Below are 22,261 nucleotides of genomic sequence, written 5' to 3' on the forward strand. Positions count from 1 at the left end.
ACCTGTCAGTGTGTGAGAAAGTTTACTTTTTATGGAAACTTAACCAGATCTGGACATCAAAACATATATCCTCATACAGATTCTCCCCAGACACATCTGAGTCTTTACCAACCGGCCAAGATTCAAGTCACTGGTCAAAACCCAACTTTTCAAAGCAGCTCTTGATTGCTGATGTTTCTCTTTGTTTTAATGTGTTGTTTCATTCATTATATTTAAAACTGTAATGTGATTTTATTATTTTATTGTATGTTATTTTAAGTGTTATTGAGTATTCTGAAAATCACTTTATAAATTACATTTAGCCTATTATTATAAATGATTAGAGTCTCTGCATCTTCTTATGTAGGGTTTAATGTAGGTGTATGTGTTTACCTTCATTATCGGCCTTGAAAACAAAGATCCTGTGACTCGTCACAATCTCAAACTTGTTGTCTTTGGCGGGGCGGGCCATCTGGATGGCAGCCAATGGGATCACTCCTTTGGGGTAAACGTCCTGAAACACAACAGGTGATTTAAAATGATCTGATATTACATAAATAAACCAGGAACACTGAATACAGACAGAAACCTCTTTATTGATCTTTATATGTCACATTCATCGGAGGTTACTTCATATCTAAAAACAAGAAATCACCCAATATTGAGTCTCTATGACTTTTTATTTTGTTGTGCTTCTTATCGATATCGCTTTTAGTGTCTAAGATTACAATTCTGGTATTGTGATCATCACCATGAACAGACTGTAGGGGAAACATTTCTGTTCTTTCCAGGACACCTGAACAATCTGTTATATACCTGACTGTCTCACATGAAACTGAACAGTTCTCTTCTGAATCAGGCTCCTGCTGCTGGTTTAAGTTTTGAATATTACTGTTTGTTACTGTCTGTTAATGACCAAAGACAAAGAACCAAGCGAAATACAACAGCAGGTGGGTGGCAGGTGTCTTCTCCAGGAGGTAAGCTTTCTCTGAAAATAGCAGCTATCGTATTTATCTTCTGTAATATGATGTTTGTTTGACTTAAACAGAAAATGTGGGCAGAGATTGAACAAGATTTTCAAAATGCATTTTCTACCTCTCAGTTTCTTTAACTAGCAGATTTATTGTCTAAAGAAACAGAAGTAAAATAAGACATTTATGCTGACCCTGAGAGTTCTATAGACTGGTGCTGATCAGGTATTAAACCGGTCTTTAGAGGATGGATTATATAGAGCCGATCTTTCAATGTTAAGTAATATTTTCATGGGAATTATGACCACATGTAACATTTCCGGCCCTCGTCCTTCAACAGAGAGGCTCGAGACGTTACATGTGGTGATAATTCCCATTAAAATTTAATTGTAGCAGCTCCTGTTGTGAGGAATTAGTCTTTCTCTGTCTTTGGTTGTTTTTTGTCCAGCACCCAGTACTCAACATTTCGGATGTGCGAGCTGTTTGATATTTTTAAATTTAAAAAATATTTTCATATCATTATCATCATTTGTTTCAAGTGGGATATTATTGAATACATATTGGTTCTCTGTTGTTGTAATCACTCATATTAGGTCGTTAAGAAATTGTAGTTCTGTTTTTAAATTATTCTTTTAGTATATTATTCTCAGGGCGCAATTGTTGAGTAATGAAATATATCCACTTAGAGGAAGAGTTTGAATTGTGCCAATATTTCTACTCAGCGAGTGTAGAAGTATTGATACAATCCAAACAAAACAATCGATTAAAACCTCTTTTTCTCCATCAGGACATTAATCATAAAATAAACCATCAGTGTTTTTTTTATTTTTACCTTCTCACTGCCAAAGTACATCAGGTTTTTGCCGTCAAACTTCACGTAGCGCTTCTGGAAAACGTAGTTTCTGAAAACATAAAACGCTCATAAGATCTGGAGACAGTAACACTTTTAAGACAACGACACAAAGATAAACACAATCTATCTGTAAAAACTCAAAGACTACAAACCAAATGTGAAATAAGATGAAATGTCTTGCTTTTCAATAAACTACATACAGATCAGGCCTGATATTTCAATATTGTTTTTGTAATATCTTCAAATAAGATGTTTATCTGGACTGGTCATGTGAATGTGGCTTATGTTACTACATAATCAGATAGTTTGACTAGAAATTAAACAAATAAACTTGGTAAAATTTGAGTTTTTGCAGTGTGTGAAAGGTCATCTTTATTTTATCATTTTAGTTTCTACTCCAAACACAAAATAACCAAATCTTTAAAATGTTGGAAGACAGAAATATTGAAAAAAATAAAGATAAATAAAATAAATCAATGGCTGGTTATTGTGCAGTATGAATATTTTATGTGTAGTAATAAGAGTGCTCAAAAATGGTGAAACAAAATAGCCATAGAAGATCTTTGTTTTTGAAAGAGTAGATACAAAAAGGAGGAAAAGAAGGACAGGAGAAAAGACAAACACACCGAGCAGAAGATGAAGAAGAAGACGAAGAGGAGGAGGAGGAGAGGGTGAAGGTGACGAGGCAGAGGCAGCTCCTCAGGAGGGAGGAGACACAGGGAGGAGAAGAGAGGAGAAGACGCAGCAGAAGAGCCGGTGCTGATCTCTGACTCCTGACAAATACAGCACACACAAACACATGATCCTACACAGACCCACACACAGGTAGTTAAATCAAACACAGCAGTGGTCTACCATGCTGGATTAAAACGCACCCCTGTGGAGACAGCTTGTCCAGCCAGCCACTGATGATGGGCGGGGCTCTCTCGGTCAGGGAGGTGTAGCTGGCGTAGGGGGAGATTGTCAGGTCCTCATCCCCCTCAAATAGGAAGGTGTGGGTTGGCAGGGAGAGGGAGTGGAGGGGTGGTGGTGGAGGTTCTCCAACTGTGCTGTAACCCTGAGAGTCTCCGGGGTGAAGAGCCTGAGACAAACGCTTCGTCCACGAGAACTTCAGATTCCTGCCGGTTCAAATTCAACTTTATTTAAAGATTTTAGAGGACACTGATCTGCTGTAAACACTCAGCCTGTAAATTATTATTGAGAAATATGACACTGTGAGTCAACAATGGTTTATTATGACTTGTGGTTTTGTTCTTTTAATAAGGTTCAGATGAGTAACCACAGACACAGCAGTTGAGATGACAGTTACACCACAAGAAGAATGTTTTAACTTAGTTTTGTTTACAATTAGCACAAGATAAAGTTCATAAAGTTTACAAGATAAAGTTTAGAAAGCTTAAACACATCAAATAATCAAAAGAGAATGTAGAGTTAATCTTATGACAAAATGTGGAAAATTAAATTGGGCCCAGTATGGAACCTTGGGGCACCCCTGATTGTCTACAATATCAGAAGATACTGTTTTTTCCCAAACATTATACTTACTCGGATTATTTCCTCCTATTCGAATTGTGATTGGCTTAACAGTTCGTAATTGGCTGTCTCAATAGGATAAATGATATTTGTAAATACTTGCAGGTACATGTTGCTTATTGTTAACTTTATGTTGATGCTTTCAATGTATTCTGTTTGTACTTTCTGATTGATTTTGTGTTACAGTATGTCACCATATAAAAGTATTCATTGTCACAGAAAAAAACAAACCCCCTAATTGCTGGTTTTTGTTTTTGTGTTACTCAGGCACAATTCCATTGCACTGTTAGTGTATTACATAGATGTGGATGGGATGAGAGTTTAATTAACTTAAACTTGAACTTACCCATGATCCTCTGCATGTTCCCCCTTCCTGGTGTCTCTGTCACTCTGCTGAATAGCACACTAAATGAGTACATTTCACACAGCTGAATTAAAGATTGTTTAGACTGTTTAAAAGCTAATTTCTCTCCAGCCATTTTTTTTAAACATTTCTTCTATATCATTGTTTTTAATAATATTTTTTTAATGCAGGACCGAACACAAGTGAGATTGGAGTTTTCTCATAGTGCGCTTCAGCAAGAGGGCTGTAAGAAGCTCCACTGTCATTCCGTCTTTGTACATTAACAGCGTTTTCACAACAGCGTAATGTTGGTGTCTGATTCTGTGAATTCACATTGCTTTACTGCACTGCCGGAGCACGACATGTAAACAAACAACAAGGTCTCCATGTACACCCTCACTCGGACTTGCTCATAACCACAGCGCTGTTCTCTCTCACTGACTAAGCTGTAGTTCCTTCTTGCAGTCTTCCTGTCAACACCTCGTCTCCCCCCTGTATTGCCTCTGTTACTACCTCCAATGGCAGTGCAGCTGTGGGAAAACTTGGTTCCCAAATAATCCCCCTCTAACATGGAAAGGTAGACTTCACAGGGGTGTAAGTATCACGCACTGAACAGGCAATATTAAAAGGCCCAAAAAAAAAGAATCTTTACAAAGACCAGGAGTTTGCTCTCTATATATCTATCTGCATTTATGGCTCACCTCCAAGATGAGTGGATTTCTTCTGGTTTGAAAAACAGTTTCACAGTACGGACTGATCTCCTCCTCAGGGTCATCTGTTGAAGCTGTTGAACAAACGATCTGAGTAAATAAAGTGCCGGAGCGTGGAGGGTGCCACAACTCCAAACTCAACAAGCAGATGGGTTTTCAGCCACCGTTATTTTGTTGAAGTGAAATTTCAGAAGACTGAAAATAAATCCTGACATGAGAATAAGCAATTTATCCTGTCAAACCCAATCCTTAGCACATAACAGCAATGGAAGGCAACATGTTTTATTCACTTTAATATTCACATTTTCAGCATGATTCATGGTCACTCGGCGATAGAACTCCCATGGTCATTAAACCATATAAGGCTAATTAAATTTTTGGTATTTAAAGATGAGGTCTTCTATATTCTCCAGTTATGGCTTTGGTGCCCAAACCAATAAATCTTATGGGGTAAAACTAACAAACCAAGAAATTGGACTAATATCGACATGAGCAGTTTTTACATGCAGCCTTTTGTCCAGATACATCAAGTTCAAGGTTCAAGGTATCTTTATTAGAATCCAAAAAGGTAAATTCCATGTGCAGACGGGAGAGTCTGCCTTTCAAAGATAAAAAATATCACATCATGGCAATTCGAGAACATTAAAATCAACTTTAAAATAGACTTGTGATTTGATATGGGCGGTAAGTATTTACATCTATTCTCACCTCGGGCTGATCCTGAAGAGTTGTTACTTAAAGTGCTGCCACTGAAAACACATACAAAGAGAGATAAACAGCAAATAAGTAGTCAATAAATGCTTTACTGACAAACTGCAGTAATTTAATGAGTCACTGCAGCGACTGCTTCTATAATGTATATTAACAATATTGCAAACATTTGTTGTTTGATGGATTACAATTCACTGATGTGAACACAATTTTGGAAGGTATTTTGACTGGAAGATATATTAAAATAACATATTGTACTTGGACATAAAAAAATATCACAAACATAAGATGAACGCTGGTTTGAGGCTCCGCCCCCTGTGAATATTTACCTGTGACTTGGATAGGATCCGAATTGGGATCAGAGTAAATCTAAATTCCTGAGAAATCTTTCAAGTTTATGGAAGGATGGATGCATTAAGCCAGTGGAGGAGTTGACACATGGAGGTTATTAGCTGGTTTGTTGAACACAGGCAGCTTGTTCTTTTTGTGTTAAAATTGAATGTTTGTTGACATAACGTTTAGAGTATATAAAAAAAAAAACTCCACTTGTGCACCCCATGTGGATACAGACCCTCACAGGGACCTACCTGTTCCTCTCGGGGTTCCTGTCAGGTGTTTTCCTGTCAGTTGTTTGTCTGGGTGGAGTCGGTGGAGCTGATTGCTGGCTGCAGTACCGTCTCACTCCAGCAGGGGCAGTAGAACCAGGTAAGGTGCCCCAGTAGATCTCATTAGAGACCATCTCCAGCCCTCCCCCTCTGGGTGACCCCCCCGAGGATCCAGAGAGTCTGCTGCTGTCCACACTACCAGGACAGGAAGTCATGGGTGAAAGATGGTTCACCTGCTCTGTCCGTATAGGTGAGGAAGAAGAAGAAGAAGAGGGTGGGGACCCCTGGGATGTGGCAGGGAGGGGCCCGCGGTTAAGCCTCGGGGGAACAGGCGGTAACAGTCTTCCAGCGTCTGACAGAGAGAAGCTCCGACTCGGTTTCCTCCTCTCAGCCTGACTCGGCATTCTGCCAGATAAACTCGACTCGATGTCGCGGTCAGATGTGGACTTCAGGTGTTCAGGTGCAGCTGTGTCTCCTGAGGTCAGACCCTCTAATACGGTGAAACAGATGGAGTCCTGGGATAGCCTCCTCGGTGGGGGCGGGGCGGGGTCTGGGGTTGGACAGAAGTGGACAGGTGTGGTTCGTCGGCGGTTAAAAACAGTTCTGGGTTTGGGGATGGGCTTCAGGACGGGGCGGGGGCTGTCATTGGTCAGCATGGCTCTCAGGTTCGGAGCCGAGCTGTTCCTGAACGCCTCGAAGTTAACGGGTCCCAACGACTCGCCAAGCAACGCCGTGCTGGGAACTCGCTCTGAGGAGGAGGAGCCTGACACAGACTGACAGCGGTCGCGTGGCAGATCAACCTTCTGATTCGCTCTCTGAGCCTCCGCCCTCTGAATGTAGACAACCAATCGGAGGATCCTCTTCCTGTGTCCTGTGGCGGTTATACCCAGACTGACCAGGGCTTCATGGTCCAGGTGTGTAAAGTCTTTGGCCAATAGGAGACCAGCTCGATGGAAGCTGTCCAGATACCTGCAGGGATACAAATCATTACACTTAAGTGTTTGTTATGAAGATGTGACCATCCTGCAGTGCATTGAAGAAACTCAAATAACCAATCACTGGAAACACACTTGAAATGTAAATGTTTTCTATACATGCTGAGTTAGATTTTTGAACAGCTGTCTTTAATCCTGGATTCTGACCGGTCCATTACATCATTCTAAAGTCTGTTGTTTCTGCAGCAGCTCTGATCACTGGAGAATGAACTCTGATCACATAAACCCACGCTGAGAGGGTTAATTGAACATTTCACAGAGTAAGGATGATTGTAACATGTCAGCTCTGTTGGTGTATCGTGTGTAACCTTTCAACCTGAGTGAACATATAACATCTTTTTATCTAGTCTCAAGACTTGCAGATTCCCTCAATTATTTTAAATCCCTTCTTAAAACGTACTTTTACAGACTTGCTTTTATGCAATGTCGTCTTCTTAATGTCTTTTCTTACTGGTTTTACTATTTTTATCTTATTTTACTTCTTACTGTGCTTTTATTTATGCTCTTATTTTAACTCCTCTTATGTTTTAACTTGGTCATTTCTTATCTTACTTACTTTGTCTATTCATGTTTTATATTTATATTTAATTTTATTTGTATTAATATTATTGGTTTTTTTATCCTTTAACCACTTGTTTCTATTTCTTTTACTGTTCTTACCTTCTTATTGCTGTTATCTTTTGATTTGCTTTTAGCTCTTTTAGTTTCTTACATCTTTTTAAATCTTTGGGTCCTCTTGGTCTCAGCTCGTGTTGTTGGGTTCTTGTGTTTCCTGGGTTCTTATGATGGTTCTTGTGATGGTCGGGTTATATATGTCTGTTGGGTATCGTGCACTATGGGTTCTTTTCTGTTGAATTGTATTTAATTATTTTTAGTATTTTGCATTTGTTTGTTCTTGCTGTTGTTTATGTTCTTCTGTGTTTGGTTTAGTTTGTTCTTGTTTTTGCTGTTTGTCAAAGCACTTTGTAAACCTGTGTTTTTAAAAGGTGCTATATAAATAAAGTTATTATTATTATTATTATTATTATTATTATTATTAGTCCAGTGTGATGTATCTCTGACCTCTCAAGGTGAATCACTGACAGAAGCTTCTCAACCGGCGTGCTTCCATCCAGCGTTGCCATGACGACCAACATGGAGCCTGGACGCGACTCCTCCACATTTAGGAAACACGGCTGCCATCACTGACCTACAGCAGCGACGAAGGCCGACTGTCCATCTGCGGGAGACGAGGGACAGACAGACAGACAGGCAGACAGACAGACAGACAGACAGACAGACAGACAGACAGACAGACAGACAGGCAGTTAAGATCTGATTTGATTCTGTAAGCTGCTACTCCAAACACTGAAACGGTTTTGTTCCTATTCAAAACACACAACAAACTGAAGTGGAAATGACTGAAGATCTGAAGTTTCCTTTTAAAGTTTTTTTTACTTTTTGAAACTATTGATAGTGAAAATAAAAGAGATTGTCTTAAAGGTATTAATTTAGTGAAAATGTCAACAACAATAGGTAACCATAGAAACTCTGATGCTTCGGGCCGTGTCCCATTATCCCATGACAGACGGTCTGACAGATGCTGATAATTTACAGACAGAAGGGACATTTATCTGCGGCAGAGGAGATTTCTGTTTTTACTGCCCTGAGACCACATCCCAGTGACCTTTGACCCTTCAGAGGTCTCGCTCTCTCACACATACACACATACATACACACACACAACCTCCAGCCAACTAAAGCCACAGACTCAAAAAAAAACATGATGTCAGCACTGGAACACAGCAGCAGGATTGTTTCTCAGCGTCTGCAGCAGGCTGACCTTTGACCTCTCTACAGACTGCCCTGGAGGTAACAGGGGTCGGGGGGGCGGACATGAAATGGGGAGATTGACTCTGATCAGCTGACCCACAAACAGACAGAAGCTGTTTTCACATATGCACTCCTTAAAATAAAAAACCTCAGACAGGCTGTCGCTGAAATCAGTTTCTCTTCTGACAGTTTTTTGTCTTTAAATCAATGCGTGTAATTTGACATATATTACAGTATAAACAGAGAGTGAAGAAGAACATAACGCACAGTAGAAAAGAGTATGAAGCTGTCCCTATAGGTGTACGTAGATCGCACTAGTCTTAGGAAATAAACATCATCATCCCCACCTGCTGGCTCACTGGGAATTTTCCTGAATATTTCCTGCTGCATTCACATATCAGCTCACCCTGACTTCACATCAAACATTTACTATAGGGCTGGCAGGAAAAACAAGTTCAGGGAAAGTCGAGGTCTAAGACTTTTTTTTACCCTAAATCAAGCAAAGAAGATGAATTGACTTGTTTTGGCTGCAGGTTTCAAACGCAGAAGATTGATTGTTGCCTGACAGGTAAGACTCGGGGTTAAATAAACAAAATGCTAATTAAGGTTTGAGTTTAATATTATTTTTAAAGAGGACATCACACTGATACTGGAGAAGTGAGGAAGCTCCCACCCAAACACCCACCTACTCACAACACACACACACACACACACACCCTTCCCCTGACTGTCCTTGTTCACAGGAAACACACTAACATACTTCAAATACCAGTTACACCTTTTTACCAACAGAGCCACACACACAGTGAACATAGACCGCTGGACACACACATACACACAAACACACACAGGATGAAGGGAGTGCCTGCTGCAGAGGCAAGGCATGTTGACTGAGGCTGAGGGGTGGGTGGCTTTCAAAGAATAAAAAACTGTGTGTGTATGTGCACGCTTCATTGTGAAGCAGTGATTGTCTAACTCTAGATTTCCTTAAAAAAGTAGGAATGTGTTAAGTTTCACTTTCCGCGAGAGTGTATGTGTGTGTGCGTGAGTGAGTGAGTGAGTGAGTGAGTGAGTGAGTGTGTGTGTGTGTGTGTGTGTGTGTCAGTTTATTGCTGACTGCAGCTCTCACTTTTGATCTCGATCACCCAGAGTTGAAGTAGAAATGTCAGAAACACAAAACTTTGTTCACATGACCAAAAACAACCAAACCTGACGTTTAAGAAGTTAAAACCAGCAAATGTTTGATGTTCTCACTGAAGAAATCACCAAAACTGTTTATCAATTTGGCGACTAATTTTCCTTTAATTGATGACTTGAGTAATGGTCGCAATAATAAATGAGAAGTGTTCAGTGTATCATTGCGTGATTGAAACCAGCAGTGAACATCAGCTGTGGTCAAAGACAGTCTGAAACATGAACACACTTCTGTATGAAACATTACTAGAAGTAAAAATATATATATATATATATTTCAGTGTTCATTCAAATGCTCTGAAACAGCAGGAGGAAGAGGAGCCAAAGAGAGAAAAAACTACAATCATGGCCGACACCAAAACAACACTGAGAGTGAATTTCAGCTGACAGCTCCATAAATTGTGCATCAGATGTGCCAACCATCTGCTGATTCCATGGTCTAATAATATTTGAGCACAAATACGCCCCTTAAATATTTCTGTTCGGAGCAGTTTGCTTTTGTTTTGTCTCCGATTGTGAAGTTGAGTCCTAAACTCCCGTTCTCATGCGGCGCACATCGCAGCTCAAGGCCACGGGAGGGGAAGGGAGACGTCTTCCAGTTTATAGTGCAGTGTAGTCTTTACAGATGAAACACAAGTTTCTCTTTAAAGAGCGAGGGCAGCTCAACCCAATTAAAAAATACTCCAACACCAGTCCTGTGTTACAGCGTCAGACCATTTCCACACATGTGGACAGAGTGTGTGCGGTGAGCCTCTGAACTGATTTAACCCCTGAATCGAATAAAAATAAGATTTACAGTCTTAATTAAATCAAGTCATACCAGAGGTGGAATTGTTTTTGTGATTATGGAAAGTTTGAGCCGGTGTTTGTGAATAAGACCCCGTTTGCTCTGCAGCGCTGCATCGGTTTAGCAGGCGCAAAAAGCCACGCAATCCTTTAGTGAATCAGGTCCTGAATGTTACAGCAGAGTAAAAATAACTGCTGGACACACACAAAGGTCAGCGGCATGGAGACAAAAGAGGAGGAGGAGGAGGAAGTGAGTCACAGCAGCTTCCTCCTGTCGACCTTTTTCCTCCTCCAAACTTCAGAAGACCTGCAGCTGCTTCCAGATCAGCTCAGAGCACCTGATTTATAAAAAGTGCAGACTGACCACCTGAGACAGTAACACACCTACACAGGAAAGTCGAGGAGAAAATCAAACAAAAGATTTCCATCTGCTTAACTCTGGAAAACAACTCAGAGTCAGAGATGTGCATCAAAACACTTCCTCTTAAAACAGACACTATTCTGAAGTCGTAATATCAGATCCATGAGTCTAAATTCAGGATAAAAATAATAAATGTCAACACAATTATCTCTTCATCTGGAGTTTTTTTAATAACTTTGGTACCCTTCAATACTATTGATTATTAAAATAACAGCTTGTATTGTTTTAAAACTTGTGGCATCAAAAAACTAAAACAATTGAATAATTCATAGAAAGTGTGATATTACTTTAAATGTCTTTTAAAAAATGTATTTTAACAAAAAAGTACTCACTATATATCAACATTCAACTCACCAAAGTGTCTTTTACTACAACTAAACCCAGGCTGCCATCGCAGCACCTTGTCAATCACAGGTCCGCCCTAACTCTTCCCCTGTTTCTGGTCTCGATGACTCTGAATGGGACCTTAATTTACTAAATGAACATCATGCTGGATTGAAGAAGACTTGAAGGAAGAGATTGAGACCATAAACATATTATTAAAATGTTTACTGAGAGAATAAATCCAGTGACAAGTGGGAACATTTTATCATAGACCTCTATACCATCAGACTGATTTTTGCCCCCTGCTAGACTTTAGAGAGGATGCAGGTCTAAGACAGTTCTGCATTGGCTTCACTTTGGAAACTAAAAAGATACATCAACTTCTTATTTACTGACTCAGACTGCTTAGAGAGCTCTTATTGGCTTGGACTTCTGGGAGCTCTCTGATTGGCTCAGACTTCAGACTCTGTGGATTTGATGGTTTTTCTGAGTTGCAGAAATTGAGTCTGACTTCATGGTCACACAGAAAACAACAACACGCTAACAAACAAGTTGTTGTTGTGTTCGCTTCTGTATGTGTCAAAGCACTTTGTTAACCCCTGTTTTTAAAAGTGCTATACAAATAAAGTTATTATTATTATTATTATTATAATAAAGAGTGACGAGTAAGATAGTTAACGTCCTCTTATTCAAAATCATTCCAGTGATTCTTACAGATTTGTTTCCCAAAGAGGAGGACAGATCACTGATCAGACTCACAGAGTCAGCTGTGTGTAAATAAGACTGAAGAGGAGGGTAAGTCACTCATGTTAGTCAGAGAGCGTTCACATGAAGACGATGAGTCAATAAATCACTTCACATCTGCAGGAATGAAGAACTCTAGTATCATTAAATTCACAATCTCGACTGTATGCAGAGACTTTCTCTCTTTCTGCACATAAACAGGTCATTTGTTTTTTTAAATGTGACACAATGAAACTCTGATCAGAGAGAACGCAGATGTCTGCAGGGAGAATCTAATCAGAGAGAAAAGGAGCTCTGTGGAGGAGGAGGAGGAGGAGGAGGAGGAGGAGGTCCAGGCTGAGAGTGAGGAAGGAAGCTGGTGAGGGCTGACGATACAGAACGAGGGGAGAGCAGACACACAGCAGAGGACACAGACACTCATCAAACTCACACATCTTAAATACTGCAGACAAAAAACAGAGAGTTGGGAGAAGAGCCTTTGAGCTCTTTGTGCCCTGACCTGTGTCTGACAGGCAGACACCCTTATATCACTAATAACACTGTAGATATCCATGATAGCATTTCTCCAGGTCAAACCTGTATTCCCAATTATTCTCAGAGTATGAGGATATTCCTAATAACTTTATGGATATCTGAAATCATTTTTCATTTTGGATATCTGAAATTAAAATCAGAATTTGCGATCTGAAAGAGTCCTACAAAAATAGTTTGAGATGAGCTCCAACAGTAAAATCCTTTTTCATATGAATGTCAGAGGAATAATAAATCAACAATCAAATAAATAATACTTCACATTCTTACCTTTTCCTGATTATAACAACTAACTTAGAATGAATACTCCCTGCAGCTCTGTGACTTTATCAACGTTGAACCAAAGGGTTTAAGACACAACATCAGGATGTCTAAACATCCATCCAGACCTCTAACATCTGATCACAAAGACAAATAAAGACTTACATAACAAGAACATGTACATTACATTACTCCTCCTTTAGCTCTGTGCTGTGTTTGTAATCAGCTCTTCGGATCTGCAGCCGAACAAAACACAGGATACAGCTGTCCCTCAAACTGCTGCAGAGGAAACACACACACACACACACACACACACACACACACACACACACACACACACACACACACACACACACACACACACACACACACACACACACACACACACACACACACACACACACACACACACACACACACACACACACACACACACACACACCACACACACACACACACACACACACACACACACACACACACACACACACACACACACTTTGTCCGAAAAGCAACATGATGATCAGTGAGATCATCACCTATTTTTTATTTTAACACCTTTTTGTGAAACAGTTAAATACTATTTTAACCACACGTTTAATCGCTCTTTTTGAGTCAGCAGTTTTGTAGACAAAAACAGACAAAAAATGAATACTGTACAGTTTGGAGCATAATCACATCACGAGTAACGCAGTAACACTTACAGCCTATATACTCTTGTTTTAATCAATGTAGTCTGGTGTGAATGTAGAGAGTGATGGAACAGCTGTTTGGGCTTCTATAATCATCTTCCTCTTTAACAGAAGGGTCGACCTCTAGGGATCCTTTCTGTAATGTTGTGTCTTTGACACTTAACAACAACAATCTGAGCCTGTCAGGGACAAAAACAACTTTTAGTGGACACACTTTGATCCATCAAGGACTATGTTGCCGAAATCACTTCCTGTTTCACTGCTGCAGGCTGAACAAATCTATACTGGAGACATCCGGAAACGTTTGGACCTCAGATTCACAAACTCTTAAAAGGTGTTGAAAAAAGAGAGGAACATATTTTACAAATGTGAAAGAGATCTCCCTGTTACTTATGTTTAAGTACGTATCAGGAGGACAATAGTATATTTGAGTGTATAATATTAAAGGAACAAAATGTCTTTGTACTACAGAACATGAAACAGATTAAAGCTGAACTAAGCCCCGCCCACCCCACCCTTTCCTCTGTCGGTCCTTCACCTCAACTTCACTATCATCTTCACCATCATCGTCATGATCCGAGTCTGGATGAACTTTCCTGCTGCTTCCAACTACTTGAGGCTGATCAGGTCCCAGTTTGATGCCCTGATGGGATCAGAACCAGGATTTCTCTGTCGGACGCCAACGACCAGCGTTCTGTTTCAGCTATACTGTCCGGTTCTTCTGAGCGACAGTTTCACTTTATCTAACAAGTCACACTGAAGTGGGCTGAAATCTCTCTTCCTACAGCGCTATGAAGCGACCAGACACCAGACTTCATTCTGAGAAAAGATCATTTTACTGCCTGTTCTCCTTTCTGGTGTTCCTCATTCTTACACGTCAGCTGAACTCTGTCTGACTACAGCTACCGCTTTGAACCCAAATCAACAGATTTTACTGAGATTTAATAACAATAAATAATAATAATAATAATAATAATAAAGTTTATTTAGAAAGCACTTATCAAAACCAATGTCACAAAGTGCTTTACAGAAAAAAGAAAAAATCCCAACAGTCAAATACACAACAATAAAATCTTATTAAAAAAGCATGTAAAATAAAACAACAGTGCAGCAATCTTCCAATTAACAGAGAAAAGGGAAACAACCGAGACAAAGATTAGCTAAAGTTAACAGTAAAACAAATAAAACATCCTGGATGAAACAAGGATTATAGGAAGGCGTTACGATAAAAATGTGTTTTTAAAAGTGATTTAAAAGAAGATACTGAGAAACAGGCTGAAAGGATGCTGGAATAACTGCATCATGACGAGGGGGTTTTCTTTAAAGTTTGAATTCATGAACTGTCAGGTTTGTCTGAAAACAACAAGAAAACTATTTAAAATGCTTGTTTTTTTTAATGATGTTTGGTTTGTCAACATCAGGTTAGCAGGAACATCTCATCCCTTATAGACACAGTGACTGTGAGTGACACAAAGGTCTTGCTTAAGTTACATTTTTGATTTCAAGTCAGGAGTTAAAAGATCTTCCCCTATCGGAGTGGACACCGCTCAGAGAGTGAACACTGCTCGTTACTTCATCATCTCTGCAAACACTTCACTCAAATATAAAGTTAAAGTTGTTGCATTCAGCCTGACAAACATGTCTGCATTGACTTGAAATCAACAGTCTCCATCAGCTGCACTCCTCTAACAGGGAGTTAAATAAAGTGGTAGAAAGATAGATGATAGGCTAAAAGACCTGCCAATCAAAGGCATCACACACACACACACACACACACACACACACACACACACACACACACAGCTCTCTGTGAGCAGCATTGTCTCCTGAGAGCGAAAGAGTGGGTAGTAGACAGGAAGGAGGAGAGGAAAAGAGTGACCTTCATTCTTCACCTCCACCAAGGAGAGAGAGAGAGAGAGAGAGGAGGGAGGATGGGTGAGGGAGAGAGAGAGTGCAGGGAGGAGAAAATACCATAAAGAAAGAAAGAGAGAGAGGAGGGGGGCAAGCTTTAAAAAAAGTAACAGACGAGGGAAAGTAGAGCGAGAGTAAAGTTGGGACAAATGAAAAAGAAGTGGGAGAGAGTGAGAGAGGGTGGGCGAGCGAGCAGTATAATAACAGTGAGGCTCTATTGTGATGAACAGAGGGCTGATTGTTCAGAGCTGTGACTGGAACCACACACTGAGGCTCACTGGGAACACTGGGACGTTACAGTCAACATGTGAGCAGACATCAGATCTGAATCCAACATACACAGACATATGAGGTTTCTGTGGTGCGTTCAGGTGCTGTGGGAGCTTAGCCGAAGTTTAAAATGTCCAAACTTCACGTCAGCACATGAACGCACCACACTCTCATAAAAAACACAAAAGTAACTGTGGGTCATCTCTTCTGACAGCAACCTGCCTGATTACACAATCTATACAATCTAAGATCAGCAGAATTTTCAATATTTTCAACGATACAATCTCTGCTATTTCAGTAAGTGTGCAATTTAAACAGTGAGCTGGACTGTTTGTTTATAATATTTGTAAATTAAAAGCAAGAAATTACCAAAGAATGGACGTCTAGGATTTCTGTTTTTGTGTCAGTGTCAATATCGTTACATTTTTTACTAAAGTCATATCAAAGTTTAAAATTGTTGTATATTGACAACCTTATAAACCCTGATATTAATGTATATTTTTGATTAAATATGAGAGCCATTGTTATATATTTATATTTTGTAATAAACTTGACACTCAGATAGTCTGTGATTTAAACGAAAATGATTCTCAGAATAAGTTATCTGCAGCGAGTTCCTCTAAGAATTCACACCAAAAGAAGTTAAACATACAAATAATTCCAGAGAACAGGAAATGATGATGTTGATTTCTTGGAGGAACAAGTTCAAAGTAAGGTGTGAATAAGAGGATATGAAAGACAACCAAGTTCATAGAAAATGTTCTCTTCCTCCTCTGACTCCTCTACAGCTCTTTCACACTTAACCTGCTAAATGCGTTTCAAACTAACTCCAGTTCCACTTGAAAAGGTGGTTTTTGGTCTGCTTTCTTTGGGACTCTGGTGCTGTTCCTTTGCAGTATGAACCGACCTTGATGCGACCTGACTGCAGGAAGCATTGCGTTTTTTGGAATGAACCAGCTACCACAGGAATGGTCCTCTCTTCCTCCTTTGCTGAATATGTGTTAAAACCTGTAAAAGATGTCATTATCACTAATATCTACTAGCGCTGTGCTCAAAAAATCAATATGGTGGGGCACTGGTGGTGCAGTGGTTAAAGCGCGTGCCCCATGTATGGAGGCTATCTTCTTCCAAGCGGGCGGTCCAGGTTCGAATCCAGCCTGTGGCTCCTCTCCCGCATGTCATTCCACTCTCTCTCTCTCTCCCTGTTTCCCACTCTATCCACTGTCCTATCTCTCCATTAAAGGCACAAAAAGCCCAAAAATAAATCTTTAAAAAAAGAAAAATCGATATGGCAATATATCGTCATATGCTCCTTGCAAATATATGTATCAATGCAGATGTTACAGTATTGATATGGCTGCAAGGCTGTGATGACAGTTTTGAAAGACAATTGACTAGGGCTGGGAAAATAATAAAAAATTAATCAGAATCGACATTCAGAACCTTTAACTGACATAATCTTGCCCATGTCGATAATTTTGGTTATTTTCAGGGCAGAGTCACGTGACGACATGGAAGCAATGTCCGTCGTTTGGACACATTTTGTCTTTAAGGAAGACGACGCCAAACAAAAGGAGGTCAAAGTAAACACTGAGTAAAAACTGTTTGCAAGAAATGCAAGTAATTTATTTTCTACTGTTTTAGAGAAGTTAATTTCTACAACTAAAATGTGTCATTTTCATTTCAAGCTTTGATTTCAGATCAAAATATTCAATTAATAACCACAAAACAGTTCATCATCACTCTTTCAAGAAAAAAGATCCCAGCTTTAACAGTAGAGACCATGTCAGTGAACTATGAGGGCAAAAAACAAAAACAAATTCATCGTTCAATAATCGTAATCGAGGTCAAATGTTCAATTAATTGTGATTAGAGGACATATTGCTCAGCCCTACTGACCTATGGTACAGTTCACAATAACAATTGTGTAATAATAATATCACTCATGCCATACAGCGATAGAAAGCTACGTTCCGTGTGCTTCTGACAATGTAAACCATTTCAAGCTTCAACCACCACAGCAGCCACAATCTACACATCTGTCAGACCACTGACAAACAAACAAACCACTGCTTCATGTCTCAATATGAACTCCTCATCTGGGTCAGTGAGGCGGAGTGTTCAAGCTCGGAGCTTTGGAAACAGGCAACAAAGAAAAACCCTCCAATCAACTGCAATCAACGTCTGCTGCATGACCAAAGACAACAAAAACAGAGAAACTGTGCAGACTGCTCCTTTAAATCTGAGCTGATGACATCACAGTGGTTTGTTTCTGAGAGAAGAAGAGTCACACATCCTGTTACTGTACGTGTGTGTGTGTGTGTGTGTGTGTGTGTGTGTGTGTGTGTGTGTGTGTGTGTGTGTGTGTGTGTGTGTGTGATGTAACTGCTGTTGTAATCAGCCAACGTTGACAAACTGTTATACTGTTAATGATGTGAACTTACCTGACAGAAAATCAGTCACCTCAGTGACATCATCACAGTGACATCACCAAGAGGAAGTGAAAACACTGGCCGTTTCCAAATATCCACAGTTCAGTAGGCAGTACTATTCAGTAGGGAGTTTCAGTACTGAACCCTCGTGGTCATTCAGTATGCATTTTTTGGGTCCACCTCAGTATACTGAACATTTCAGTATGGACACTAACTTCAGGGTTTCATGCAGTATGGATCGGATGCGCGCTTTCAGGAAATGAATTGTATTTTACCACCCACAATGCTGTGCGAAATTAAACGTAAATCGTCACTTCACTTCTCCAAATCAAAACAAACGAGCGTGGATTAATTGAATCAATTTTTAATCTAGAGTTAAAGTCCCGACTGAAATCACTACTTTAAATTAACATCAGAAAATATAACAAATGTCTGCATTATTATAAAACCTTCCCCCTCTATTTCAATAATGATTTCACTATTTAAATGTGTCTTTATTGGTTTATTTTATATTCTGTATATTACTGTCTTTCATTTCTACTTTCCTTTATGTACTGTATCTTATTTAGTTATTTAATCTGCCTTTTACTTGATTTACATTGTGATATTGTTTTGTTTACCTGACTGTATATGCGCATTACTCTTCTTGAATAAAGCTAAACAAACAAAAAAAAACTTCCATACTGAATGAATCAGACGAAGTAGGAACAAATATCTGCCTACTGAATAGTAGGTACTAAACAGTATACAGCACGGATAGTACTGCCTACTGCCTACTAACAGATTGAGTAGGTACTTCAGATACAGCCACTGATTCAAACCACAACAACAGATGAAGAATTCACAGAAGATCCTGCAGCAGTGTCGGATAAAAACAAGTGTGGGGAAACTGCATGTTAAAAATCAATCAAACATCAATCAGTCATTCTGCTCGACAAGTCTGTGATTAATGTTCAGCTGATTTATCCCCTCAGTAAACATTTTCATGATGACGTAATGGTCTCCATCTGTAGTTTGAATACAGCTTGATGTTCATGAAAATGTCAAATTTACTGTAATATTCATATTTACAAAGTTATTGTAACATGCAGCAAATCAACTGTCAAAAAAAACATGATCACCTGTAAGTGTAGGTGACCGAAAATGTAAAGAAAATGGTTTTGTGGGTGAAACATAGCAGCAGGTGAAAAGCAGAAAACAAAATCAGTATCAGGACAAAACACTTGTTTAAATCCTCCACAGGCTCTGTGCCTTTTTGTTGGGACAAATTTATCTGGATAAAGTACGAAAACCTGAAGAGTTTTAAGTTACACACTTGATTTTCAGGAAATCCTACCCTGATGCTGCGGTGCTGCGTTAAACGTCTTGAAACAGGATTCGATCTCCACTTGAGAAAGAGAGCAAAGGGTCAGGAGGATCTTTACTGAAAAAGTATTCAGATATTAGTGCCAAAGAAAGATTGAGAGGTACTTCTTTGTAGACTTCTTCTTCTACTCTCAAATTACAGCAGACAAAGAAGATCAGAGAAGCATCAGAAGTCACAGACTGTTTCAGACTGAGAGAGAGACCTGATATGAAATGATACAATATCTTTTATTTAAATGAGTGATAGTAACGATAAGTACAGAGGCTCAAACTTCAGCTCTTCAGGAATATTTTCACCCAAATGCTTTGTCTAAGTTGAACAAATTTCTCCAAGAGCTTGTTCGCCTGCAGCTTTTGATCATTAAAAACAATAAATGACCCGCTACTGGGTGCCAAGGACTTTTATTTTTGTTGCCATGGTATCAAAAAGGTATTTATGTTGTTTGATTTTTTTATTAGAATCATGTTGAATTTAAATTCCGATTCAGTCACAAACCTTCAAAAAACTGCAGTTTAACAAAATGAATCTGCAAAAGGAGAAGAAGAACACGAAGAGCAAGAAGGAGGAGAAAAAGAAGAAGTAAAGGAGAGACAAAGAATTCCTCCTGAGGATTATTCAGTCTTATTGTAAAGCTTCAGCTCTAACAGGAAGACGAGTTTCCTCTTTACAGGATGTTTGTGTTGCCTGTGAATGCCACGCCTGCTGCTCTCTCAGCATCAGGACTGTTTCAGGTTTGACCACACCAACTCTGTGTTCTAATGTGAGCAAAGAACCAAGAACAATATCTACTCTCCAGTTCACTGAGATTATTGTAAAGGATCAACTTTCTATTAACATTATCGTCTGACTCGTTTCAAACCTTTACGGAGCGACGCTTCTCGGCTCAGACGTCCAACTGTCTGCGTAAAACACAGCACACTCAGATTCTAATTCTTCATCACACCGATTAATATTTCACTTTATAGTTAAATAAGACACCATGAGGTCAAAGACTGCTCCTGTTTATCATCAGAGTTTGCAGACACAGTCCGTCCTTGTCCTCCAGTCACAGCTGATCAACACCTGATTTACAAACGTATTTAAAATCAATCATTTAAACTTCTTTCAACAATTTAAATTTAAAGCAAATATGCTTAAGAATAATGAAGCTAATTGTAAAAAAAAAAACATTCTCATTAGATCTTTGTTAATTCATTCAGTTCTTAAATGTCAGAAGAAAAAAATCTATTTTGAAATTAAGGCCCGACCGATTTGGGATTTATGGGTCTGATACAGATATCGATATTAGGGAGAGAAAAAAATCTGATATCGATATATTGGCTGATATCTTGCTTAGATCTTTCTTTGATCTGTTGAGATAAATATAGATTTAGATATACACATTTATTGCGTGGATCCCTCAAATGCGGTTATCAAACACTTGTGGAAAAGATGCATGATGAAGACAAGATGGTCAGTCAACTGGAGAGTAACTGTGCATGTACTTGTGTCACCGCTTGACTAAAACTGATAATCTAATACAATAACACTCAAATGAAAATCTATTTGACTGATGAATAAATCTAGAATCATCAGCACATATCTGCAATAATAATTAGCCGATAATAATAGTCACTGGATAAGCAAATATTGGAGGATATTATCCACTGGCTAATTAAATCGGTCGGGCTCTGATTTAAATGTAATGAAAAGTTTCATAAAATCTCAGTTTACAGTCGCAGAGGAGGACAGACACTATTCACAGTTTGATAAGCAGAGGAGAGTAACTTTGTCTTTCTTTAAAAAATGACTCAGTAATATTCATTGATCTTCAAAGCTGTTGATTAGTTGTCACTTAATCCATAAATCATGAATACATCTTTAAAAATGTGAAATCAGACCGTCGTACTGACAGTCTATAAACCTCTATAAAGTCTTTACTCTGATGTTCATCACACTCAGATGTTTCTGATGGTTAAACTCATGACTCCATTGTTATTGTCAAAGAGATGTTTGGTTTCTGAATGATGAACAAGCTTTAACTCTGATTCTTTAACTAGTCGTCATATGTTGTCCTCTAAGAACATGACTCACACACTCTCTTTCGTAATAATCACTCATTTATTGCTGTTCAGCTGTATCTGTGTCAGTGTGGTGTTGCGGTTTGTTCTCATGGACGCGCAGAGAACAGGTCAATAAACAGAACCAAGGAGGTGAGTGCACTCTGCCCGAGTGCTTCATGCTGAAGATGTGTGATCAATGAACAGCGGGCAACAAATGTCTGAGGGCAGGGATAGGTGCAGAAGGGGGACGTTGGTAAACTTGCATGGTAAGATAGACTGTGCAAGAGAACACTGAACTCTGCAGAAAGAGTGTGATCTTCTGCACAGTAATCTCAAGAAGAGCATCCACAATAAACACAATCGCTAATATCTGAATGTAATGTAATAAATAAGAAAAGTATGTTAACAGTTAACCCTTTCTCACTCAGCATGTACACATTTTAACGGCCAGACGTAGTGCTGACTTTTCAATGTTCTGCAGTCAGATGAAGCTAAAGCTAAATAAGCTAAATAAACTAATAAGCTGCGATAAGATCTGGATTTATTCTGGATTCACGGGGACATGTTGCAGACACAGAGCGTGTAAAACATGAAGAACAGCAGAAAGAAGCTGAGTTAGAGCTAATAAGCTTTGGTTATTTGTAGCACATTAAATCATTATCACAATATTGAACAATGTTTTAGCATACTTTGCTTATTTCTGCAGGCTCGATCATAAACATGAGGAGTGATAGAAAAAGATGTCTGACATGTTCAGGTAACAGTTTAAGTCTCT

At 39.2% G+C, this 22,261-nt stretch overlaps 2 protein-coding genes across 3 annotated transcripts in view; both read right to left on the reverse strand.

Annotated features, from left to right (window-relative positions):
• Positions 1-22,261, reverse strand: part of arap3 (ArfGAP with RhoGAP domain, ankyrin repeat and PH domain 3) — a 40,635-nt gene that overhangs the window by 17,097 nt on the left and 1,277 nt on the right. The window contains exons 2-9 of one of the 2 annotated variants that reach the window (XM_061048621.1): positions 7,763-7,919; positions 5,688-6,674; positions 5,098-5,138; positions 4,381-4,463; positions 3,683-3,726; positions 2,679-2,921; positions 1,783-1,852; positions 373-493 (exon numbers count right to left, since the gene is read on the reverse strand). In XM_061048621.1, coding sequence (XP_060904604.1) covers positions 373-493; positions 1,783-1,852; positions 2,679-2,921; positions 3,683-3,726; positions 4,381-4,463; positions 5,098-5,138; positions 5,688-6,674; positions 7,763-7,836 — 1,663 coding nt within the window. In that variant the 5' untranslated portion in view covers positions 7,837-7,919. Of the gene's footprint in view, positions 1-372; positions 494-1,782; positions 1,853-2,678; positions 2,922-3,682; positions 3,730-4,380; positions 4,464-5,097; positions 5,139-5,687; positions 6,675-7,762; positions 7,920-22,261 lie in introns of both variants that reach the window. The other variant, XM_061048620.1, reaches the window with a different exon arrangement.
• noa1 (nitric oxide associated 1) overlaps positions 13,698-22,261 on the reverse strand; it is a 111,437-nt gene continuing 102,873 nt past the window's right edge. Inside the window, exon 10 of the transcript XR_009674698.1 lies at positions 13,698-13,749. The gene's annotated coding sequence lies outside the window, so the exon portion shown is untranslated. The remainder of the gene's footprint in view (positions 13,750-22,261) is intronic.

Source organism: Labrus mixtus, chromosome 10 (assembly GCF_963584025.1).
Source record: "Labrus mixtus chromosome 10, fLabMix1.1, whole genome shotgun sequence".
NCBI lineage: Eukaryota > Metazoa > Chordata > Actinopteri > Labriformes > Labridae > Labrus > Labrus mixtus.